Source organism: Tachysurus vachellii, chromosome 12 (assembly GCF_030014155.1).
Source record: "Tachysurus vachellii isolate PV-2020 chromosome 12, HZAU_Pvac_v1, whole genome shotgun sequence".
NCBI lineage: Eukaryota > Metazoa > Chordata > Actinopteri > Siluriformes > Bagridae > Tachysurus > Tachysurus vachellii.
In genome coordinates, this window is record NC_083471.1 from 25,227,962 (window position 1) to 25,255,461 (window position 27,500).

The 27,500-nt window shown below is 40.8% G+C and overlaps 1 protein-coding gene across 4 annotated transcripts in view; it reads left to right on the plus strand.

The window, feature by feature from the left end:
- Positions 1 to 27,500, plus strand: part of taok3a (TAO kinase 3a) — a 56,709-nt gene that overhangs the window by 16,474 nt on the left and 12,735 nt on the right. For all 4 annotated transcript variants that reach the window (XM_060882992.1, XM_060882994.1, XM_060882990.1 and 1 more), the window contains exons 3-14: positions 7,676 to 7,880; positions 11,004 to 11,075; positions 11,322 to 11,423; positions 14,678 to 14,723; positions 16,103 to 16,199; positions 16,855 to 16,968; positions 17,438 to 17,529; positions 18,976 to 19,069; positions 19,680 to 19,761; positions 21,567 to 21,734; positions 25,161 to 25,352; positions 26,955 to 27,080. In XM_060882992.1, coding sequence (XP_060738975.1) covers positions 7,755 to 7,880; positions 11,004 to 11,075; positions 11,322 to 11,423; positions 14,678 to 14,723; positions 16,103 to 16,199; positions 16,855 to 16,968; positions 17,438 to 17,529; positions 18,976 to 19,069; positions 19,680 to 19,761; positions 21,567 to 21,734; positions 25,161 to 25,352; positions 26,955 to 27,080 — 1,311 coding nt within the window. In that variant the 5' untranslated portion in view covers positions 7,676 to 7,754. The remainder of the gene's footprint in view (positions 1 to 7,675; positions 7,881 to 11,003; positions 11,076 to 11,321; positions 11,424 to 14,677; positions 14,724 to 16,102; positions 16,200 to 16,854; positions 16,969 to 17,437; positions 17,530 to 18,975; positions 19,070 to 19,679; positions 19,762 to 21,566; positions 21,735 to 25,160; positions 25,353 to 26,954; positions 27,081 to 27,500) is intronic.

The following is a 27,500-nucleotide window of genomic DNA, read 5'->3' on the forward strand; positions in this document are numbered from 1 at the left end:
GACACTTCAACTGTCCACCTCTTCCTCACTCCGTGGGAGAGCTTCACGACATATTTCTCCTCAAGAAGAGTCGCAACGAATCAACACGTCTTCTGAGGTAAATGTCTTCAAAACACTGGGCTCAAAGAAAAAAAAATCTTGACCCCCACTAGTTCTGGTGCTCGTCTGAGGACAGGAATTTAGCGCAAGACAATCCACTGCAACGCGGACTAAACCCTGTGTACTGCAGATAAGGTACGGCGTTTTTTTCATTTCCTGAAGATTTTTGGAGATACGAGGAGACGAGGATTCCGCCTGACAGCGACGATATATACATTCTAGAACTAAAGGTTTCTAAATAATCCAGGCCCAAATCACCCAACAGTCCAGTACCGAAAGGTTCCAGTTCCTACAAATTGTCTAGGAAAAAAATGTAATTAATACATTTAATTACATGTTTTAATTGAAACCCAACAATCCAGAACCGGATGTTTTAATTCAGACAAACAGGAAGAACCGACGGCTCTGTTCCCACAAACGGTACGACAACAACAACAACAACAATAAAAAAGATCCAGAACCAAAAGTTTTGCTTCAGACGATCTAGAACTAAATGTTCTAATGAATCCAGATCCAAAATGTGGCAGAAACACCAGAAATCCAGAACCGAAGATTTCACTCTCAACAAAGTTTCTAAACCGAACTCTACAGAGCCCAAGATTATGATTACCAAATAATATAGAAATAAAGTTTCCTCTTCCACAAAAAAAAAGTTAGAACGATGATCCAGATGTTCTAATTCCACCAACCATCGAGAGCCACTTTTCTGATTTTCAGAACAAGGGGGCATTTTAGTTTTAGCTAAATGCTAAGCTAAATTGCTTGGCTAAATGCTAAGCTAAATACTCCTTAGTGATAAAAAAGCCCACTAATTTAAGCTAAACAACATGACAGTAAACAATAACAATGATGCTGCACAAGGCATTATTTAAACGGGCCTTCAAGATTTTAAAGCCAGACAAACGGCGCCGATCATATCTAAGCCTAATAGTGAATTAAAACTACAAATCTACCTGAGGGTAAGGTGACTTGAGCCAGACCACCACCCAGACTGAGGTATTTTATAGCTACTGACTGAAAAAATATAAACACTGAAATGTATACGGTAAAAAAATAAAAATAAATCATTGAAAACATTGAAAGTTCACCATCATCTGGGGGCCTTTTTACACCTGGTCACTTCATGTGTTGTCTCTGATCCGATATCTATCTGATTTGTTAAAACTGTTCCATTTACATTAGGCCTCATAGACGCGTCTCGGCGAATCGGATATCGATCCGATCTTTCTACTCCCGCCCAAAATGCTAATATATTTTACCTCATTTCTGGGGTAATTGAAACAGAACACGCTTTGGTGTATGCAGTTTTTTAGAACGCGATCAAAAAGAAGACGAAAAAACTCGTTATGACGGTTATGCTACAAAAAACAGCGTTTACATGTTATCTGTTTCTGGCGCGATGTACGACTCGCGAGTTACCTGCGAGTGACGTACTTCCGTTTGGGAGGAGTATAGCGCTGACGTATGTGGCTTGAACAACCACATTCATTTACACCTGTCCAGTTTCATCTGAAACACGTCCCAGACCACCTCCTTAAGTGAACCATCGGATTTATATCCGTCTCCAAAACGTTTCGGAGGGCATTTAGACCTGGTCTTTTTACCATCGGATAGCTATCGGATCACAGAAAAAGTGACCAGGTGTAAAAAGCCCCATAGGAAACATCACAACTTGTACAGAACAACGTTCGCCCAGAAACCTGCTTTTGTTTTGAGTTAATATTTAAAGATTTAATTTAACACCTGTGTGTTTATATAAAAAGATCATCGGGGCGCAGGTGAAGGTTACGACGTTCATTCATTCATTCATTCATTCATCTTCTACCGCTTATCCGAACTACCTCGGGTCACGGGGAGCCTGTGCCTATCTCAGGTGTCATCGAGCATTAAGGCAGGATACACCCTGGACGGAGTGCCAACCCATCGCAGGGCACACACACACACACACACACACACTCATTCACTCACGCAATCACACACTACAGACAATTTTCCAGAGATGCCAATCAACCTACCATGCATGTCTTTGGACCGGGGGAGGAAACCGGAGTACCCGGAGGAAACCCCCGAGGCACGGGGAGAACATGCAAACTCCACACACACAAGGTGGAGGCGGGAATCGAACCCCAACCCTGGAGGTGTGAGGCGAACGTGCTAACCACTAAGCTACCGTGCCCCCCAGGTTACGACGTGTCGTATAAAAATAATACGAACTCGATGTATGCTGATTGGTTTATAAATAATGGTTTTAAATAATACGGAACTCCTGATGTTTTTTTTTTCCGTGTGAGACTGTTTCGGAGCGTTTGACGTCGAGGTGATGAATCATTCAGGGAACCGAAGAACACGACAATACACTCATCTCCCTTTCGGCCTGGTTGTTAGTCAGCCTGAGCTCATAAAATAAAATAAAACGACAGGAACGGGAGGATGAGGAGGAGGAAGAGGATTTTAGGAAAACAGGGAGGAGAGATAAGAAGAAAAAGAAAAGTCAGGGATAAATCAGGGGAAATAAAGAAGACAGGTGGGGATGGTGGAGAGATTTTTCTCGTCTTTAAAACCGATAGATTCTTCGTTTCTTTTCTCCATCCCACACGTTTTAAACTGGAGTGATGGCCAATTGCATAAGCACAGATTTATTGATTTTTTTTTATTTACTTTTTTCCTGTTCGGATTCTGGATTACTTTCGCGTGCTTTAAAACTGGCTGGTGCAAGAACACGCAAGACTGACAATATGACACACACAAAAAAAAGAATGTCTTTGAACATCTTCCTAAACGACGAGTTCATGTATTTCTCTGGATCACTGGTTATGAAGGAGCAGCAGGAACTGTAATGTAGATATCTATATACTGTGTGTGTGTGTGTGTGTGTGTGTGTGTGAGAGAGAGAGAACCAGACGTACTCAAAACAGTGACAATGAAAACAGAACAAATCTCACAGATAAATAAATAATTATCATTAATGTGTGTGTGTGTGTGTGTGTGTGTGTGTGTGTGTGTGTGTGTGCGTGCAGGACTTTAAGTGTATGTGTTGGTCATGAATCATATGCTGGAGGAATAGAGGACGCACTCTGGCCAATCCAACTCCATCCCACACTGCGTTTAAAGGCGTGTGTGTGTGTGTGTGCCCGCACAAGCACATGTGTGTTTTAGAAGTGTGTATCCTCCCACTTTCTGTTCCATTTTAGATTGTAGTTGCTCAGTGACATGTGGTGTGTGTGTGTGTGTCCACGTGTGTGTGTGTGAGAGAGATATACGAGCGGTAACAGAAAATTCCCAGGATCTGAATGTAGTGCTACCTTTCACTTTGACCAAAGGTTTTGACCATAGGTCATAGTGTGGTGAGTCAGACTACTGAGGAGAGAGAGAGAGAGAGAGAGAGAGAGAGAGAGACAGACAGTGTGTGTGAGAGAGAGAGAGAGAGAGAGAGACAGTGTGTGTGAGAGAGAGCGAGAGAGAGAGAGAGTGAGAGAGAGACAGAGTGAGTGAGAGAGAGAGAGAGACAGAGTGAGTGAGTGAGAGAGAGAGAGAGACAGTGTGTGTGTGAGAGAGAGAGACAGAGAGAGAGAGTGTGTGAGAGAGACAGTGTGTGTGAGAGACAGAGAGAGAGAGAGAGAGAGTGTGTGAGAGAGAGAGAGAGAGACGGAGTGAGAGAGAGAGACAGACTTTCTCTCTCTCACTCCGTCCGTCTCTCTCTCTCTCACTCTGTCTCACTCGCTCTCTCTCCCTCTATCTCTCTCAGTCTCTCTCTCTCTCTCTCTCTCTCTCTCTCATTCTCTCTCTCACTCTCATTCTCTCTCTCTCTCTCTCTCTCTCTCTCTCTCTCTCTCTCTCTCTCTCTCTCTCTCTCTCTCTCTCTCTCTCTCTCTCTCTCTCTCTCTCTCTCAATCTCTCTCTCTCTCTCTCTCTCTCTCTCTCTCTCTCTCTCTCTCTCTCTCTCTCTCTCTCTCTCTCTCTCTCTCTCTCTCTCTCTCTCTCTCTGGTCTGTCAGTAGGTCATTATGCCAGATGAAAGTTTATTGAAGGTGTTTATGTTTTTGGGGATGAGTGAAATGTCTCCTAACAGAAGCCCCTGAAACAGACACAGTTCCCATGTCACATAGTTTATATAGAGGCTGTGAATTGGCTGATGATTGTTTTTATAAATAAATAATATATTAATATAGTATATAATTATTCTGATGTAACTGTGATCATGGTGATGTTCCATAAACATCTCTGTACTCTGTCTCTGGGGCTAAAGTGTGTGAAGGATGAGGAGTGTTCACGCTGACAGCAACGCTACACCATGTGGAAAAATGTGTAGACATTCTAAACACGTGTTTACACGCACGTGTGTGTGTGTGTGTGTGTGTGTGTGTGTGAGAGAGAGAGAGAGAGAGAGAGAGAATATTGGTGTGTAGCAGTTGGCGATTCTGCACTAATCATTTATTTATTCCTTGGTGTGTGCGTGTGCGTTTGCGTGTGTGTGTGCGCGTGTGTGTGTGTGTGCGCGCTGATTAAAGAGGAAGATGATGCTATAGCCTGGGCTTGTATCAAAGCCTCTCTCCTGCCTGAGAGACCGTTGTGAAATATTCATCACTCGACTTAACATGTTGCATTACACACACACACACACACACACACACACACACACACACACAGTAGTTTTGTAGCTGTTACAGACGGTAACAGTGTCTTTGTGTTGAAATAAATACAGGTCCTTACAGGAAAATAATTTACATTTTGAAGACAAGACACAAGAATGTGTCTGTGTGTGTGCGCTCGTGTGTGTTTGATTGTCTTTGTGTGTGCGTGTGTGTGTGCGCTCGTGTGTGTTTGATTGTCTTTGTGTGTGCGTGTGTGCGCGTGCGTGTGTGTGTACGCTCGTGTGTGTTTGATTGTTTTTGTGTGTGCGTGTGTATGAGAGCCCAATTGACTAAGCTGACGTCTTCTTTGCTGCTCTGGTCTGCATGTTACAAGCATGTTTTATTCAACACACACACACACACACACACACACACACACACACACACACATGAATGAGTAATGCTGGAAGCTTTTCCACTATGAACTGAAAGAAACAAGAAGATCTATATGGGGTGAAAAACACACAAACACACACACATGGTATTTTTACATTTTACTTTTACATTAGCCAACTAAATCCTCTCTCTCTCTCTCTCTCTCTCTCTCTCTCTGTCTCTGTCTCTCTCTCTTTCCCTCTCTCTCTCTCTCTTTCTTTCTTTCTTTCTTTCTCTCTCTCTCTCTCTCTCTCTGTCTCTCTCTTTCCCTCTCTCTCTCTCTTTCTTTCTTTCTTTCTTTTTCTTTCTTTCTTTCTTTCTTTCTTTCTTTCTTTCTCTCTCTCTCTCTCTCTCTCTCTCTCTCTCTCTCTCTCTCTCTCTCTCTCCCTCCCTCCCTCCATCATCTCCCCCTCACACCCCCAACCTGTTGGTGTATCGTTGCATCATTCCCGTGTCTCCTCTCGAGTGTGTCATGTGACCTCTGCGATAAAACCCCACTTTCCCCCCCTCGCTTCATCACCCATTTCCTCCATCATTCCCTCTCTCCTGATTGGTCTGCGCTCTGTATATCTGAGCCAGTCAGGTTTCAGCAAACTTCTTACATCATCCCAGTCAGTGTTTGAAGTGAGAGAAACGGCGGTAACCGAAGCACACAGACGGAGGGAAATCCAACAGAGACAGATATGATGCAACAGCGAGACACTGCTCCGTCTCGTCTGGTCTTTTAGCACGTCTCACCGACCAATCAGATGCGGCCGTGACGAAATCACGGGGGTTATTTTGCCAGAAGTGTGTGTTCCTTCCTCGCTGTCTCTGGGAGAGAGAAGATTCCTCTACAATTCCATTAAACTTTATGGATGCGGCTCAGATTAACAACTAAAATGAACACAGAAAAAAAAACATGAAAATATTCAGACACAATTTCAATACTATATTAATTGTGGTGTTTGGAATGCACAAAATATATGTTTGTGTGTGTGTGTGTGTGTGTGTGTGTGTGTCATGGTGAGTAATGCAAGCAGATGATGAACACGAATCACATAAATATAACATTTTTTCCTGAGATACAGTCACGATCCTACACACACACACACAGACACAGTTATATTGGATTGTGAGCTGAGTCATTGATCTATGGATCTCATTATACAGTAGAAGTGTGTGTGCGTGTGTGTGTGTGTGTGGGGGGGGGTATTTTACTCACATGAAAAGGAAGTTGACTGGAGAAATTTCCCTTTAAGCAGTGTGTCGTGTGTGTGTGTGTGTGTGTGTGTGATATAATACCTATAATGAATATATGAATATGAATTTTTATACCTAACCTACAGTATATAACCTTATAACCTACATGAATTTTTAAGTTCACTTTTTTTTTATCACAAACTGATGAAACAGATCATATGTTTAAAATTTGTACTTTATTTTCAAAATTGTAAAATATGAAATTTAAATTTTTACAGATTTATTTATTTTTTTAATTAATAAAATGACATTGTGTATATATATATATATACAATCAGCCCTTTGTTCATTATTAAAGCTTCTACGTAGGCTCCGAATGTCCCGTTCTTCCGGTCTGTCATGAATCTCACACATCTTTATTGGTTCGTATTTATGTTGTCAGTCCGTGTGTAGAGCTTTAGGTTTAAAGTAGAACTCTGGATTTTAGAGATGTCAAAGGAAATTCTTCTGCCAGGTGCTAAAGACTAAATAATGGGGGGAAAAATACACAATTATTTATTAATAAAAAAAAAGTGTTTATGTGTGTGAGAATCTCTGTGTGTCCGTGTGCACATTTCTGTGTTTGTGTGCATGAGTTTGTGTGTGAGAGTCTCTGTGTCTGTGTGCACATTTGTGTGTGTGCGTGTGCACGTGTTTGCGTGTGTGTGAGTCTCTGTGTCTGTGTGCGCATTTGTGTGTGCGCACGTGTGTGTGTGTGTGCGCATTTGTGCGTGCGTTTGTGTGTGTGAGTCTCTGTGTCCATGTGCGCTTTTGTGTGTGTGCGCATTTGTGTGTGTGTGTGCACGTGTTTGTGTGTGTGTACATGCGCGTTTGTGCGTGTGTTTGTGTGCGTGTGTGTGTGTGAGTCTCTGTGTGTCCATATGCGTATTTGTGTGTGTGCGCATTTGTTTGTGCATGTTTGTGTGTGAGTCTCGGTGTGTGTGTGTGTGTGTGTGTGTGCACGTGTGTGTGTGTGTGCGCGCTTTTGTGTGTGTGCGCGCATTTGTGATTTGTGTGTGCGTGTGCACGTGTTTGTGTGTGAGTCTCGGTGTGTGTGTGTGCACTTTTGTGTGTGTGCACTTTTGTGTGTGTGCACATTTGTGTGTGCGTGTGCGCGTGTTTGTGTGTGCGCATTTGTGTGTCCGTTTGTGTGTGTGGGTTTTGAACATTACGCTCATTAGAAATAAATGTATTCTGAACATTACATTATAAACAATGTATTTATTTTTCTTTAATTCATTATTAGATAATAAATAGTCACATTTATTATTTTTGTTTACTTTGTATTCATTGCAGTATTGTATTTTTTTTTAAAATACTGTGTGTGTGTGTGTGTGTGTGTGTGTGTAGGCAGAGCAGGTAAATGCCGTGGCCGTCGGGGGTGTGTGTTCTCCAGCGGGTGGTCTCCAGACGTTCAGGCTAACCCACCATGCCGTCGTCCACGCGGAAAGTGAAGGACCCCGACCTCGCCAGCCTCTTCTTTAAAGATGACCCGGAGGAGGTGTTCTGTGACCTCCATGAGATCGGCCATGGAAGCTTCGGCGCCGTTTACTTCGTGAGTATTCTTCAAGAGGAAGAAATCAAATACAGTTCGTGGCTGATTTTCTGAACCATCTTTTTTTTTTTTTTTTAAATAGCGTTTAAGCTAAAATATAAGAATCTCCCCGAGTTTCCATGCAAGGAGACTCACTAATATAATTGTAGAATTATGGAAGATTTAACATGATTTTATTTACATTCGAATTGATTTATTTCACTTGTTACACACAATAATGCAATAATGTATCTGTAACGCATCGTTTCATATGAACAAACTAAAAGAAAAACAGAGCCAAATAAAACTATCTAGTCAATTAACACCACAGTAACGGTGCCCTAAAAAAAAGACAGAATACAAGGTGGAATTAAAGACTTAATTATTTTCACTTAAAGTGAAAAATAATTTCACTTAAAGTGAAAAGGAGGAATTTTCCACACACTTGCACACACCTGTGTGTCTTATATACACCTGGAATTCTTCACACACACACCTGTGTGTCTTATATACACCTGGAATTGTTTACACACTCCTGTGTGTCTTTTATACACCTGGAATTGTTTACACACTCCTGTGTGTCTTATATACACCTGGAATTGTTTACACACATCTGTGTGTCTTATATACACCTGGAATTGTTTACACACATCTGTGTGTCTTATATACACCTGGAATTGTTTAAACACTCCTGTGTGTCTTATATACACCTGGAATTCTTCACACACACACCTGTGTGTCTTATATACACCTGGAATTGTTTACACACTCCTGTGTGTCTTATATACACCTGGAATTCTTCACACACACACCTGTGTGTCTTATATACACCTGGAATTGTTTACACACTCCTGTGTGTCTTATATACACCTGGAATTGTTCACACACACTCCTGTGTGTCTTATATACACCTGGAATTGTTTACACACTCCTGTGTGTCTTATATACACCTGGAATTGTTCACACACACTCCTGTGTGTCTTATATACACCTGGAATTGTTTACACACTCCTGTGTGTCTTATATACACCTGGAATTGTTTACACACATCTGTGTGTCTTATATACACCTGGAATTGTTTAAACACTCCTGTGTGTCTTATATACACCTGGAATTCTTCACACACACACCTGTGTGTCTTATATACACCTGGAATTGTTTACACACTCCTGTGTGTCTTATATACACCTGGAATTGTTCACACACACTCCTGTGTGTCTTATATACACCTGGAATTGTTTACACACTCCTGTGTGTCTTATATTCACCTGGAATTGTTCACACACACTCCTGTGTGTCTTATATACACCTGGAATTGTTTACACACACCTGTGTCTTATATACACCTGGAATTGTTTACACACTCCTGTGTGTCTTTTATACACCTGGAATTGTTTACACACATCTGTGTGTCTTATATACACCTGGAATTGTTTACACACATCTGTGTGTCTTATATACACCTGGAATTGTTTACACACTCCTGTGTGTCTTATATTCACCTGGAATTGTTCACACACACTCCTGTGTGTCTTATATACACCTGGAATTGTTTACACACACCTGTGTCTTATATACACCTGGAATTGTTTACACACTCCTGTGTGTCTTATATACACCTGGAATTGTTTACACACATCTGTGTGTCTTATATACACCTGGAATTGTTTACACACATCTGTGTGTCTTATATACACCTGGAATTGTTTAAACACTCCTGTGTGTCTTATATACACCTGGAATTCTTCACACACACACCTGTGTGTCTTATATACACCTGGAATTGTTTACACACTCCTGTGTGTCTTATATACACCTGGAATTCTTCACACACACACCTGTGTGTCTTATATACACCTGGAATTGTTTACACACTCCTGTGTGTCTTATATACACCTGGAATTGTTCACACACACTCCTGTGTGTCTTATATACACCTGGAATTGTTTACACACTCCTGTGTGTCTTATATACACCTGGAATTGTTCACACACACTCCTGTGTGTCTTATATACACCTGGAATTGTTTACACACTCCTGTGTGTCTTATATACACCTGGAATTGTTTACACACATCTGTGTGTCTTATATACACCTGGAATTGTTTAAACACTCCTGTGTGTCTTATATACACCTGGAATTCTTCACACACACACCTGTGTGTCTTATATACACCTGGAATTGTTTACACACTCCTGTGTGTCTTATATACACCTGGAATTGTTCACACACACTCCTGTGTGTCTTATATACACCTGGAATTGTTTACACACTCCTGTGTGTCTTATATTCACCTGGAATTGTTCACACACACTCCTGTGTGTCTTATATACACCTGGAATTGTTTACACACACCTGTGTCTTATATACACCTGGAATTGTTTAAACACTCCTGTGTGTCTTATATACACCTGGAATTGTTTACACACATCTGTGTGTCTTATATACACCTGGAATTGTTTACACACTCCTGTGTGTCTTATATACACCTGGCATTGTTTACACACATCTGTGTGTCTTATATACACCTGGAATTGTTTACACACTCCTGTGTGTCTTATATACACCTGGCATTGTTTACACACTCCTGTGTGTCTTATATACACCTGGAATTGTTTACACACACCTGTGTCTTATATACACCTGGAATTGTTTAAACACTCCTGTGTGTCTTATATACACCTGGAATTGTTTACACACATCTGTGTGTCTTATATACACCTGGAATTGTTTACACACTCCTGTGTGTCTTATATACACCTGGCATTGTTTACACACATCTGTATGTCTTATATACACCCGAAATTCTTCACACACTCACTTGTGTGTCTTATATACACCTGGAATCCTTCACACACACACATACACACACATATCTATGTCTTACATACACCTGGAATCCTTCACACACACACACACACACACACACACACACACACACATCTGTGTCTTACATACACCTGGAATCCTTCACACACACACATATCTGTGTCTTACATACACCTGGAATCCTTCACACACACACACACACACACACACACACTCATCTGTGGTAGACATGTCTGGAACTGAATGATTTCTAGACAGTGGTTTGTAGGTCACTAATAAAATGTCTCTTTCTTTAACTTTTATTTTCTTCCACAGGCCCGAAACTCCTACACCAGTGAGGTGGTGGCCATTAAGAAGATGTCTTATAATGGCAAACAGACCACAGAGGTACGAACCAAACACGAACAGATTCTTCATAATTAGATCGCTAAAAGATTTCAGTTATAAAAGAGGGGATAAGAGAAAATAGTATTATGCAAATTAGACAGGGCTAATTGGTGCCTTCTAACTTTATCATTCCTCTTTATAATGAGTTTAAACTGTTCAGAAGCAGGCTGCAAAGTCAGAGCTAATAATCTGTAGTAATTCAGCTGTGTCTGTGGTGTGTGTGTGTGTGTGTGTGTGTGTGTGTAGAAGTGGCAGGACATCATTAAGGAGGTCAAGTTTCTGGAACAGCTGAGACACCCAAACACCATCGAGTACAAAGGTTGCTACCTGAAAGACAACACTGCCTGGGTTTGTATCACCGAAGCCCTTTATGACACGTATAAGCACTTATTCCAATAGCCATCACCTGTCATACATGCTGCTTAAATCGACTCTACTCTCACTTTGACCTATGTCACATGACATAACCTGACACAGCATGGACTGACTCCTCACGTTGTACCCTTGGTGTCAGAGAGACATAATGCTGTCGTTGCTGCTACGTCACATCATCAGCATGTCACACTCGCCACAGATTCTCAATAGGATTGAGGTCTGGGCTCTGTGCGGGCCACTCCAGGACCTTTGTTTTGGTATCCTTCAGGAACTGTTGGACCAATTTCGATGTATGCTTTGGGTCATTGTCTTGTTGGAAGACCCAGCGACGACCTAAGGCTAGACTACGAGCAGATTTCTGCATATTATCCCTCAAAATGTCAACATAATTTTCTTTTTTCATGATGCCATGCACCCGAACAAGGCTCCCTGTGCCTGAAGCTGCAAAACAGCCCCACAGCATGATGCTCCCACCACCATGTTTAACTGTGGGAACTGTGTTCTTAGGGTTGAAGGCCTCACCCTTTCTTCGCCAAACATAAGCAACATCCATGTGCCCAAACAGTTCCAGTTTAGTCTCATCAGACCAAAGCACAGACTCCCAAAACTCATCTTTACCTTTCAAATGTTCACGGGCAAACCTCAGTCTAGCTGTGATGTGCCGCTGTTTGAGTAAAGGGGTTCTTCTGGGACGATGGCCCTGAAGCCCACCACGATGAAGAGCCCTCACAACTGTGTTCCTTGAAACATCAACTCCAGAAGAGGCCAGGTCAGCAACAATCATCTTGGCAGATGTCTGGGGCATCTTGCTGATATCTCTGACTATTTTCCTCTCCAGGGTTCTTGAAATCTTGCGCTTACGACCACGCCCAGGTTTGTTTCTTACAGAATTTGTCTCCTTGTACTTGGCAATGATGCAACGTACGGCGGTTCTAGACACTGTGAAAAGCTTGGAAATGGCAGTATAGCCTTCCCCCTTATCATGAGCCTCCACTATCTTCTTTCTGAGCTCAAGACTGATTTCCTTTGTCTTTGGCATGGTGAGTAAAAGTAGTCTCTCCCAATAATGTGTTCAAGTGCCCTGTTCCTTGGAGTCCTTTAATGCTGATTGAATGCCCAGGTGTTGTTAGGAAGCCAATTGACTGCACAGGTGTGGTTTGAAAGCTGATTGATTAATTAGGTGTGTTTTGAAAGCTGATTGATTAATTGGGTGTGTTTTGAAAGCAAATATTCACAAGGGGCTAATATTTTTGACCACCCCATTTTCACTATATTTGATTATAAAGCAAGCCTAAAAATGTATTTTATATTCCAAAATGTACCAAAAGCTACTAAATAGCACTGGCGAATGTTTGATTATATCAAGTTTTATCAATGCTGCAAACATTGGAAAGATCTTTAGGAAAATGTTCCAAAATTCCTGGGGGGCTAATAATTTTGGCCTCAACTGTAAATGTTACAAAAGTGTCATAACGCGTTATGTCATGTCACCCTAAAAAGTCTTATGACACAATCTAAATCTGATCTCGTGTCACCAAAAATGTACTTATATAATAATTTTTCAATTCAGTTTATTTGTATAGCAATTTTTTTTAACTTTAGCTTTACAGAAGCATAGAAACATGGAATAAAATGAAGTTACTATTTACAGCATCACCTGAAAGTTTGTAAACCCTTTAGAAATGTCTATATTTCTGCATAAATATGACCCAAAAAATCAAGTCCTGAAAACGAAGTGAATCCGATCAAACAAATCAGATATATTATATCAGACGGAATCCTCGTATCTCCAAAACCAAATCCAAAACCAAATCCAAAAATTTTTCAGGAAATTAAAAAAACGCCGTACCTTATCTGCAGTACACAGGGTTTAGTCCGCGTTGCAGTGGATTGTCTTGCGCTAAATTCCTGTCCTCAGATGAGCACCAGAACTAGCGGGGGTCAAGATTTTTTTTTCTTTGAGCCCAGTGTTTTGAAGACATTTACCTCAGAAGACGTGTTGATTCGTTGCGACTCTTCTTGAGGAGAAATATGACGTGAAGCTCTCCCACGGAGTGAGGAAGAGGTGGACAGTTGAAGTGTCCAATGGAGTTATGAGATTTGCGCTCAAGCTATTTTCAAGACTTTAGATTGGTTAATAACTTGTAAAAATAACAGACCCACGTGGGGACTGACCAATAGCATCGATATGTGAAAAAATATAAAATGGACATACGAGGTTTCCGCCCGACAGCGGCGATATATTATTATATTATATTATATATTATATTATATTATATTATATTATATTATATTATATTATATTATATTATATTATACCAAAGTGGTTCCATCCACAGCAGTTACCTGGATAATGGGTCATATGCTACCCCATGCACCAAGGGGGGATGTGGTAGCCTAGTGGTTAAGGTGTTGGTTCAATTCCCACGTCCATCAAGCTGCCACTGCTGGGCCCCTGAGCAATGCCCTTAACCCTCAATTGCTCAGTTATATGCTCAGTATAAAAACGAGATAAAAATGTAAGTCACTCTGTATAAGGGGTGTAAATGTAAATGTAGCATATATGTAAGAATTAAAGCAGCGGGCCAAAAACAGAACCTTGTGGAACACCAAACATAACCTTAGTACGCTTAGAGAAGTCACCGTTTAGATCTATGTACTGATAACGATCAGTTAAATAAGACCAGGAGAGGGCTATCAGCTTGATCAGAGGACAGTAACTGATCATTTACCACTTTAACCAGCGCTGTCTCTGTGCTATGATGAGGTCTATATCACGTTTAATGAAACAAGATAATGGTCTGAAACAGCTTCCGATTGTGGAAGTCGGACTATGTTTTCTATATTTAATCTGAAAGTTAAAATGAGATCAAGCGTGTGACTTCTATTATATACTGTAGGAGTGGGACGTTCTGATCGTCACCTACTGAATCTAAGATGGACACAACTGCTTACGGAGGAATTCAGAATGTGGCCCAGTAACAATCAGTAATAATTTCATTAACAATAAGTTCTTTAGATGCAAGAGATGTTCTGTTTAACAGTCCTGGCTTCAGATAGTAGGTGCCTGCTGTTCATTCATCTACTGTAATTTTATACTAATCAGGTTGCTTAAACTAATACTGGAGTAGAATGTGAGCAATAAACAATATTGCTGGGTAAATGAGTCACAAATGCCGCTATGACTTGGGTTCTAATGCACTGATGCTCTCTTTTTTATGTTTCAGCTGGTCATGGAGTACTGTTTAGGCTCAGCCTCTGATTTATTAGAGGGTAATCTCTCTAACACACACACACACACACACACACACACACACACTACATTGTCCATTACACTGCCTATACGTGTAGTATGCTGTATTTTGCAGCACTGTGCCTTGCACTTTAAATTCTGAAATGAGAGAACACAAAAGCCAGATTTTCTAAATACAAGCCTAAGAGGATTAATTCTCTAGAATTGTAACACTTTAATCTGTCTGATGACCATCAAATGCCCTCAAACACCAATTTTCACTTTTAGAAAGTAACAAGCGCCAACAAACACCGTCATTCACCATGAAACGCCAACAAACACCGTCATTCACCATGAAACGCCAACAAACACCGTCATTCACCATGAAACGCCAACAAACACCGTCATTCACCATGAAACGCCAACAAACACAGTCATTCACCATGAAACGCCAACAAACACCGTCATTCGCCATGAAACGCCAACAAACACGGTCATTCACCATCAAACGCCAACAAACACCGTCATTCACCATGAAACGCCATCAAACACCGTCATTCACCATCAAACACCGTCATTCACCATCAAACACCGTCATTCACCATCAAACGCCATCAAACACCGTCATTCACCATCAAACGCCATCAAACACCGTCATTCACCATCAAACGCCAACAAACACTGTCATTCACCATCAAACACCAACAAACACAGTCATTCACCATCAAATGCCAACAAACACCGTCATTCACCATCAAACACCATCATTCACCATCAAACGGCAACAAACACTGTTATTCACCATCAAATGGCAACAAACACCGTCGTTCACCTTCAAACGCCAACAAACACTGTTGTTCACCATCAAACGCCAACAAACACTGTTATTCACCATCAAATGGCAACAAACACCGTCGTTGACCATCAAATGCCATCAAACACCATCGTTCACCATTATTCACCATTTAAATGCCATCAAACACCAAAAAATGCTATTGTTCACCATCAAACACCAACAAAAACCAACAAAAACACCATCAAATGCCGTCAAACCCCTTTGTTTGCTATCAGTGACCATCAAACACCATCATTCACAATCACACACCATCAATCACAATCGAACACTAATCATCAAACACAGTCATCATCAAACACCAACATAAAACCCTCCAAGATTCACCGGTGTTTACCATTACATACAGATATTACATACAGATATTCTTTAACAAACACTGATATTTAACAATTAAACACTGTAACAAACCAACGTTCAAACACTAAACCCCCAAAATTCACTTGTAACAGTGTTTTTTAATTGAACACCAATAGCATTGTTAAAACACCAGCTTTCTCCCTCACAAATAGGTAAAAGGCGTCTGTATTAATTTGGGTGTTAATGCTGACCTTGTGCTTTGTGCAGTTCATAAGAAACCACTGCAGGAGGTTGAAATCGCTGCCATCACCCATGGTGCCTTGTTGGGACTGGCTTACCTGCATTCCCATAACATGATCCACAGGTGAGTGTCAACCTGCCTTCATGCACGGTGTGTGTGTGTGTGTGTCTGTGAGAGTGTGTGTGTGTGAGTGTGTATTACTGTCTAATGAAATGGAATGAGTCAACTTTTTTTATTTGTTATTTTTCTCTCTCTCTCCCTCTCTCTCTCTCTCTCTCTTTCTCTCTCTCTCTCTCTCTCACCCTCTCGCGCTCTCTCTCTCACCCTCTCGCGCTCTCTCTCTCTCTGTCTCTCTTAATCTCTCTCTCTCTCTCACCCTCTCTCTCTCACCCTCTCTCTCTCTCTCTCTCTCTCTCTCTCTCTCTCTCTCTCTGTCCCTCTCTCTCACACCCTCTCTCTCTCTCTCTCTCTCTCTCTCTCTGTCCCTCTCTCTCACACCCTCTCTCTCTCTCTCTCTCTCTCTCTCTCTCTCTCTCTGTCTGTCCCTCTCTCTCACACCCTCTCTCTCACCCTCTCTCTCTCTCTCTCGCTCTCTCTCTCTCTCCGTCTCTCTCTCTCACACCCTCTCTCTCACCCTCTCTCTCTCTCTCTCTCTCTCTCTCTCTTACTCTCTCTCTCTCTCTTACTCTCTCTATCTCTCACCCTCTCTCTCTCTCTCTCTCTCTCTCTCTCTCTCTCTCTCTCTCTCTCTCTCTCTCTCTCTCTCTCATACACACAGGGATGTTAAGGCAGGAAACATCCTACTGACTGAGCCTGGTCAGGTTAAACTGGCTGATTTTGGCTCCGCCTCCATGACCTCTCCAGCCAACTCATTTGTGGGGACTCCGTACTGGTCAGTATCCGTCCATCACATTTATGACACGAATGAACGAAAGACTGTGCAAGACTGAGATGTGGAAACACCGAGTGATAAATATGAAAATGCGCATGGAAAGAGAGAGAGAGAGAGAGAGAGAGAGAGCAGGAGAAAGGGAGAAGAAGACAATTAGAAAGACAGATGGAGATCGACAGAAAGAAGGAGGAAGACATTGGGGGACGTACACAGAGACAGACTGAGACTGTCAGAAAGGGAAAAAAAAGAGTAAACGGACAGAGAGAACTAGACAGAAAGAAGTGAAGAAGGACAAATGCATGGAGAATCTGAGGCACATAAAAAAATTAAAAAAACAGAGTAATGTTTATTAGATCAAGGACACAGGGGCATTGATAGTGGCAAAATGTAGCCTTGTCTTTAATCTTAAATATGTGTGTGTGTGTGTGTGTGTGTGTGTGTGTGTGTGTGTGTGTGTGTGTGAGAACAGGATGGCTCCTGAGGTGATTTTAGCCATGGACGAAGGCCAATATGAAGGCCGGGTAGACATCTGGTCTCTGGGGATCACCTGTATTGAGCTAGGTCAGTAATGTGTGTGTATGTATTTATACAGTACTGTCAAACACAATGAAGTGAACTTTTATAGTAACAGTCACAGTGTTTTACACCTCATTATCTTGACTAACAGAAATAGTCTAACGGTGAAGACAACGTATGACTCTGATAACGGCTTAGAAATGAACTAACACTATTCACCACACTGCAGGAATTTGGCTGTGATTTTGTTTTTTTTTTGGGAAACGTCAAGCCACACTTTTTATCCGATTATAAGTCACGTGTAATGTTGCACAACGTCTACAATAAAGTTACTTCCTGTTCCTCTCTATTTTGAGAAACCATAAGTGTGAACTCCGCTTTTCTAAAGATCTCGGACTGTTACCGCTACAAATGCCAACGTCAAATGCCAACAAACACCGTCATTCACCATCAAATGCCAACAAACACCGTCATTCACCATCAAATGCCAACGAACACCGTCATTCACCATCAAATGCCAACGAACACCGTCATTCACCATCAAATGCCAACAAACACCGTCATTCACCATCAAATGCCAACAAACACCGTCATTCACCATCAAATGCCAACAAACACCGTCATTCACCATCAAATGCCAACAAACACCGTCATTCACCATCAAATGCCAACGAACACCGTCATTCACCATCAAATGCCAACGAACACCGTCATTCGCCATCAAATGCCAACGAACACCGTCATTCACCATCAAATGCCAACGAACACCGTCATTCGCCATCAAATGCCAACGAACACCGTCATTCGCCATCAAATGCCAACGAACACCGTCATTCGCCATCAAATGCCAACGAACACCGTCATTCACCATCAAACGGCATCAAACACCGTCATTCAACATCAAACACCATTATTCACCATCAAATGCCAACAAACACCGTCATTCACCATCAAATGTCATCAAACACCATTATTCACCATCAAATGTCATCAAACACCATTATTCACCATCAAATGTCATCAAACACCATTATTCACCATCAAATGTCATCAAACACCATTATTCACCATTAAATGCCAACTAACACCATTATTCACCATCAAATGCCATCAAACACCATCAGTCATCATTTAAATGCCATCAAACATCAAAAAATGCTATTGTTCACCATCAAACACCAACAAAAACCATCAAACACCGGCCAACACTGGAGTCTCCTTCACTGATCATCTTTAATGTGTTTGTGTTGGTGACGTTACTACAGGAATGATGATGTATTGTCAGAGCTGTGGTTATAGAACATTAATCAACGCCTTCTGACCAATCAGATCTGGAGAATTCTGTAATTATATAGATATATTGAGAGCTGTAATTTTCCACAGTATATTATTCTATTTAGAAATTGTATGGAATATAAAACCAGGACTACACTATAATTTAAATATATTATGATATTTTAATTTCATTTATCTTTTTTTTTTTTTGTATAGCTGAGCGCAAACCTCCTCTGTTCAACATGAATGCTATGAGTGCCTTATATCACATTGCTCAGAATGATTCGCCCACGCTGCAGTCTAATGACTGGTGAGTGAGTGTACACACACACACGTATACACACACACACACGTATACACACCTGCATGTACACACAAGCACACACACGTGTATACACACACACACGTATACTCACACACACCTACATGTACGCACAAGCACACACACACCTATACACACACACACACACACACACACATGTATACACACCTGCATGTACACACAAGCACACACACACGTGTATACACACACACACGTGTATACACACACACGTATACTCACACACACCTACATGTACGCACAAGCACACACACACCTATACACACACACACACACACGTGTATACACACACACACACACACACACGTATATACACACACACACACCTGCATGTACACACAAGCACACAGTTCTGTCCATTACACCAAAATTTAAAAAAACGTCCATGCACTATAATTCTACATAAGGAACACAATGAATCATGGGTAGTATAATTTAAGTTGTAGGTTTCAGCCTACTCTTCCTGACACATGTTCAAAATTTGTAATGTTTTAAATCAAACTCGTGATTCTTTCCATTTTTTCCTTGATTTTGTGTGTGTGTGTGTGTGTTTGTTTATTTATTTGGTTTTTGGGTGCAGGTCGGATGCGTTCAGGAGCTTTGTGGATTACTGCCTACAAAAAATACCTCAGGACAGACCCCCTTCAGCTGATCTCCTGCGAGTGAGCACACACACACACACACTACACACTGCACAATACACACACAGCAAGCACGCACACCACACACAGGTGTGAGTAACTTGCTCAATATTGAACGTTAAAGCAAGTCGCCTACACTCTCTCACTTCCTCCTCACCATATCATTTGCAGCTTCCTGCTCTGACAGTGTGCTTCTTACTCATCTGTCCTCGCTGACTCACTGGAACACACACACACACACACGCGCATACAATCCACCCACAGAATATAGTGATGCCTATGTTATCCACTCATTTCCTGTACCAGTGGGATCTGTGGAAAGTCAATACAACTGTGTGTTTTCTTGAATGTGTACATCTGATATACTTCCAGTCTCGCTCTCTGACACAGATGAGAAACGTAGGAGGAAGTTCTCACGTTTTCGCTATGTGAAACCGTCGATGTGCGGTTTATGATCCATTTTTAACTCCTAGCTGTATGTGCCAACGTAAACATTTCTGGGTCTGCAGTAAAGTGATTCCTGTTGCAGAAATTTGGCAGTTATGCTAGGAGAATAACACGGTTATGATGTAATGTAGTGGAAGGAGGTTTGGTTATGATGGGATCTTCTTGGAAAAGGGGTCTGTTTAGGACGGAACGTTCTCCGGAAAGGGGTTTTGGTTTGTAGTCGAAGGGGGTTCGTCTATGACGTAATGTCATCCAACAGGTTTTGGTTGTAAAGTATTGCACCCCTCTCTGTTAATCTTTCTCTTTTTACTACCACCCTAACCCACCACACACACACACCCCTCCACCCACCCCCTTGGCCCCTCCAAACTCTTTAAAGGTGCGGTGCACGTTGTTTGAAAACTGCTTCAGAAAACTGAGTCGGGCCGACAAACAAAACAAACGTGTAGCCAAGGAGCAGAAAGGGGCGTGTCTTGTCAATACGCGGCAGAGAGAGTGTTCAGTGCGCGTGTGTGACATTAGCAGAAAGCGATTGAAACATTGACATGGCGGATAAAAAACGAAAAGCGAAAAAAGGCTTACGGTAAGGCAAGAATTACCATAGTATTACTCATTGTGTTCATTTATTGATAAAAATATACCCTCGGCCAGCCGCCCCAGCAGGTTCCGCCATAATAGTTGCCTGGGTTGAGTATGTATGTGTGGGGCGGAGCTATCAAAACAGGGGTGACACCCATTTGGGTTAGGGGCGTGTTTGTTTTTTCGTGATTTCAAATGTCAACATTGGCTTTCAAACATCATGCACCGCACTTTTAAGCAGAAACCAATTCAATAATCTGAGTTCAGCATCTAGAACTATTCCCACATTGAGATTTAGGACGAATTGCGTCAAAAACAAATCGCAATCTGACCCCTTGCTTCATAGTTCAAGACCCCTTGTAATGTGTTGGGATTGGGAATCCCCAGTTTTTATATAATTCGTTTTCTCCAAGGCCTATCGGTTAATCGTAGATATCCGTTTGGAACAGCTGACGCGCTCGTTGGACATCCTGGAGGCTGATGGACCTCTTGACCAGTATCCTGGTTGTTTGTGCCTGCTGTCAAAGCTGCTTCCTTACCAGTCTACTGGGTTTTGGCTCATGGTTTTTGCCCTAAGTTGTTTTGCATGTATTGAAGCGTCGTCCTCCTGCTCGTCTGAATCCTCGCTCTATATATTACAGGATACATAAAAATGCATTTCAAACATGTATGAAATTTGACAATCGATGGATATTTCTATAAAATGCTTTATTACATAAAACCTTTTCACTTTACGCCGTCTCCGTACATTCTCTTTTGTAAGCTGATGCACATGCGGTCGTGGTTCTCTTGTTTTTCAGCATGATTTTGTTCGTCGCGATCGACCGCCTCGGGTCCTGGTGGACCTCATCCAGAGGACGAAGGATGCCGTGCGGGAGCTGGACAACCTACAGTACCGCAAGATGAAGAAGATGCTCTACCAGGAGAAACAAAACAGTGCTATGGGAGAGTCTCAGGAGGAGGAGGAGGTATGCGAAGAACAAACCGTTAATCAACTTGTTAGATGCCTTTATTATGTCCAGGAAGAGATCTGATGGAAAAAGAAGAGCCTTCTATGAACTATCTAGCAATCCTACATAGAGACTTATGCATTCGTACATATAGCAAATACTCAGTTTTTAGATTTGATTTGATTCTTGTGAGAGATGCAGCTTCCAGTCCAAGTCTCACTGGTACAGAGCTCAATGCTGTGCTACTAAAGCTCATTGTATGATCCTGTACCAGGAGCTACCTGCAAACATGGCATTTTTTTTACATGGTAGGTATTAAAGAGGTGTTAAATATCACATTCTGAGGCTTGAGGTTTCTGAGAAGTTTAAGCAGCATTTTGTTTGGTAACAGAGAGAGAACACATTGGACCCGATTATCAGGAATTACTGCAGATTGTTGCCGAGCGGAGCACGTCTGAACCCTTAAACCCTCACGCCACACGTCTTCTTTATACCTCGGGTCTCTTACGAATGCCGCTTCTTCACGTGGCTCACGTGTTTGTTGCGTGAAACGAGTTACAGATGTACACGCTGATGTATTGTGAAGTGAGTTAGTGTTTTATATCCAGTCTGATTTCTCATGTCGGAGTTTAATGAAGAATGATGTAGAATGTTTGGATTTCATGTTGTTTGAAGATGTTGGTGTATAATGATAAATGTTGGGGAATATTGATGTTCAGAAAGCTGGTGTTGGCTGGTGAGTGTTGGTGTTTACTGGAGAAGGTTGGCAAGGAATAACACTGGTGTTACATAATGAGTGTTTGATGATGAGTAGCATTGGTGTTTGATGGAGAATAATACGGAATTATTGTGTTTGTTGAGAAATGATTGTGAACGTCAGTCTTCAGTGATGAAAGTTGGTGTTTGATGGGAGTTTAATGGTGATTAATGGAGAATGTTGAGGTTTGATGTAGAATGTTGGAGTCTAATGGAGAACGGTGGCGAATGTTGGTGTTGGATCATGAATTATGGTGTTAGATGGAGAATGTTGGTGTCTGATGATGCACGATGGTGCTTGATGATCAACAGTGGTGTTCTGTGGTAAACGATGGTGCTTGATGATCAACAGTGGTGTTCTGTGGTAAACGATGGTGTTTGATGATCAACAGTGGTGTTCTGTGGTAAGCGATGGTGTTTGATGATCAACAGTGGTGTTCTGTGGTGAACGATGGTGCTTGATGATCAAAAGTGGTGTTCTGTGGTAAACAATGGTGTTTGATGATCAACAGTGGTGTTCTGTGGTAAACGATGGTGTTTGATGATCAACAGTGGTGTTCTGTGGTAAACGATGGTGTTTGATGATCAACAGTGGTGTTCTGTGGTGAACGATGGTGTTTGATGATCAACAGTGGTGTTCTGTGATGAACGATGGTGTTTGATGATCAACAGTGGTGTTCTGTGGTGAACGATGGTGTTTGATGATCAACAGTGGTGTTCTGTTATGAACGATGGTGTTTGATGATAAACAAGAAATGTCTGTGGTAAACAATGGTGTTTGATGATCAACAGTGGTGTTCTGTGGTAAACGATGGTGTTTGATGATCAACAGTGGTGTTCTGTGGTAAACGATAGTGTTTGGTGATCAACAGTGGTGTTCTGTGGTAAACGATGGTGTTTGATGATTAACAGTGGTGTTCTGTGGTAAACAATGGTGTTTGATGATCAACAGTGGTGTTCTGTGGTAAACGATGGTGTTTGATGATCAACAGTGGTGTTCTGTGGTGAACGATGGTGTTTGATGATCAACAGTGGTGTTCTGTGGTAAACGATAGTGTTTGATGATCAACAGTAGTGTTCTGTGGTAAACGATGGTGTTTGATGATTAACAGTGGTGTTCTGTGGTAAACAATGGTGTTTGATGATTAACAGTGGTGTTCTGTGGTAAACGATGGTGTTTGATGATTAACAGTGGTGTTCTGTGGTAAACAATGGTGTTTGATGATTAACAGTGGTGTTCTGTGGTAAACGATGGTGTTTGATGATCAACAGTGGTGTTCTGTGGTGAACAATGGTGTTTGATCAACAGTGGTGTTCTGTGGTGAACAATGGTGTTTGATGATCAACAGTGGTGTTCTGTGGTAAACGATGGTGTTTGATGATCAACAGTGGTGTTATGTGGTAAACGATGGTGTTTGATGGTAAATAATGAATGTTTGTGTTGATGCCTGAAGATGAATGTTGGTATTTAGTGACGAATATTGATATTTAATGGACGACATTGGTGTTTGACCCGACGAGTGTAGGTGTATAACGGTAAATAATGAATGATGGTGTATGTCAGAGAACGTTGGTGTTTTGAAACTAAACATTTGTCATCCTGAACCTAGTTTTAATCTTTCTGTGAGCTTTAATTGTTTTTGTTGGTCTTTATCAGCATCCTTTCAGATAAAACACTGAAGTGGTGTAATGGTGTTATTGCGTAAACCGTTTCAGGATTGTGAACTAATTATGGCCTAATAGCTTTTAATAATGAGACGTTTCCCTCTAATGGATGACAGGAGCGAGCTTCTCTGGCCTTTCTCCTCACTCTCACTGCAGATTCACATTACACTCTTATTATCTTTAATCTCTGCTGTTCAGATCTAAGCGCACCGCTGTGGTCGGGACAGACGTGTGTAGCGGCTGTAAGCGAATCGTTCTGTAAAGGTTCGAAGCGATTACCCTGAATGTGAAACAGATATTTAAAAGGTCAGAGTAATCGTTCTACCTGTTTATGGTTCAGTCGCTCCATCCAGTCAGGATTTATTCGCTCAGATGCCACGTGTTAAAGCAAAACCTCAGTAACGTCTCAAATTGGATCGCAGCACTTTCTTTCTCTCATACAACATCTCTATTTTTCCTTTTTCTCTCTCTTTGTTTCTTTCTCATCTTCTGGCCTGTTCTGTCTTTATTTCTCCTGAATTTGCTTTCTTTCGCTCCCTTTTTTCTTTTCAGCCTGGGTTCAAATTGTTTTATTTATTTATTTATTTATTTATTATTACTATTTTTTTTTTTAATTAATTAATTTTTTCATTCATTTCATTATTTTTATCCTTCCTTGTCCTCTACTGTTAACCTGTTTACTTTCTTTGCCACCTCGTTCTATCGTTCATCCCTTTTTCTCCCCTCTCGCTCGTTCTCACTCGTCTCCTTCTTTCTCTCACTCGCTTTTTTCACCCTTATCTCACAATCTTCTCCTTTTAACATCCTCATATATTATTTCTTCTTTTATATCGTATGCCGTCTGAAATAATTTCTGTATTTATCGTTGTCCTCTTTTATTCTGTGTCTCTTTTGCCCCCTGTCTCTCCTTTGCCTTTATCTTTCTTTCTTTATTCTTCATTGCTTATTGCACTACCTCACTGTCTCTGTCTCTTTGTGTGCGTGTGTGTGTGTGTGTGTGTGTGTGTGCATGTGTGTGTACAGGACGGAGATCAGGGCTGTAAGGGGAACAGTGTTGGCAGTAATCACTCCGTGCCCAGTACGTCCATCAGTACAGGCAGTCAGAGCAGCAGCATCAACAGCCTGCAGGAGTGTAACGATGACCCCTGCTCTGAGATTGCACTACCACCACACGAGTATGAGAGTACACTCGAGTCTTCCACACATCACAAAAAGGTCTCCACACACACACACCCACACACACACCCACACCCACACACACACATCATCTAAACCTCTCTTGTGAATAACAAATGGCTGATTTCATCATGCTACACCGTGACCGTTTCAGAAACCGTCACAGATCTACATATTATTATTTAAATATGTAAATCTGTTTGTGTCACGGCCATCATTTGCATATTGAACTCCGATTGGCTGCAGCGCTTTCTGCTGTAATAAAACTTGCATATTGAAATAGTCTGTCGCACTCGACTTATAATCTCCACCGAGATTTCGCTCACACGTTTGTGACAAGCGCACATGCACGCATACCTCAGTACCGAATACTTCTCTTGAATAAAAAGTAATAATAATTGATGAGAGAGTAGGTTAAAGAATGGTTGTTCAAATTTTCCTTCCACTGAATACGGTATGGGCGTGGCTTTCTCATGGGCGGGACTCTGTAGCACATAATTACTCAGGCATGCCATGAAAAGTACAAAACACACGCATGCGCGCACACACACACACAAACACACACACAAAAGCCCTGCCCTTTCTTCTAATGGCAGGTGTGTGTGCACAGGTGGGAGCGGAAATATCAGGTGGAAGAAACGAGACAATCCGTCGCCTTTTATGCGTAAGATGTACAAACACAGTTTATTACGTTATTCCGCTGTCTTCAAAGCCGTCACGTATCGTTCATTGATTTTTTTTTAAAATCAAAATCACTAGCTGACCTTTTCACACAGTTCAGGATACAATATAATACAATTAACAAGAACTGTTCCGTAAAAAAAAGCAGCCAAAGTATTTAAAAAAAAAAACGAAAATCAATAAATTAATAAATAAAGTGTTTAGAATTCAGGCATATGTTCATGGGAACGATTTAAAATGTTTAAGAAAAGAAAGAAATAATTGCACAAACTGTTAGTTTACTAGAATCTGTAGTATTTTTTATATCACTTGTGGATTTAAACGATAAGGAAATTCTTAAACCGGTTGTTCAAGACGAAACAATATATGAAATTAGACAACAACAGATTATTAGTAATAATATGCTAATAAAAGTATTCATTAAAACTGCATTGGAAAAAAAAACAAATGATAACAACTGAACTGTAAATTTACAAACGATGTAATAACGCGGGTATAATAATATTATAACGATACACACCATCATCACTTCAAATAAAATCATTAGTTCATTTTTTTCTATGATGCTCTCAAATCTCTAAAATTCTGGCCAGGTTTCTAACACAGTAAAATAATGTTAAGTACTGAAACGTAGCATATCGGGGCTGGATGAACATATCTGATGTTTATTTTTAAATAATTGACAAACATCTGATATTTAATTTTGTGAAGTCCTTCAAATGTCCCTTTTCTCGTGTATTTATTTATTTATATATTTCAATAAAAATGTTAGTTAAAAAAATTTAAAAGCAGCAAGAAAATACATTAATCTTATTTTATAGACACTAAATAATATATATTTTTTTAGTATTTAGAGAATTTTTTCACATCAAGACTCCTGTATATCGTCATTTTAAATTGTTCCCTGTTGTTGTTTTTCTATAAACTACATCAGCAATGTGTTTGTTTTTGTGTGTTCAGGATCATCAGTATATCCGTGATGAAGGTGGTCACCTCTCTGACATTCGACCTTCACCATCAGATCGCGCTCAGGCTCATAATTATAAAAACCGTGAACGATTCGCTACCATCAAGTCCGCATCACTGGTGAGTACACACACTTGCATCACGGCTGCTTTTACTCGTCTCCTCCCCTCTCTTTTTCTCCTGTCTGCTTTTAAATTTAAGGTCTTTTTTTTTTTTTACCCAATTGATGGTTGCATTGCATTTTGCAATCCATTTTATAGATACTAAGTTGAAGGATGATAATAATAATATTAATAATAATAATAAATAAATATCAATAATAATAAGTATAATAATACATAAAATAAAAATCAATTCATTAATAATAATAATAAAATTATAATAAATAATAATAAATAGGAATAATAATAAATAATAATGATAATGATATTAATAAATAACAATAGTAATTATTAATAATAGATACATAATGATAATAATAATATAATAATAATAGTAAAGGCATCAGCTGAGATTAAAGGTAGTCAGAGGTTTATTTAG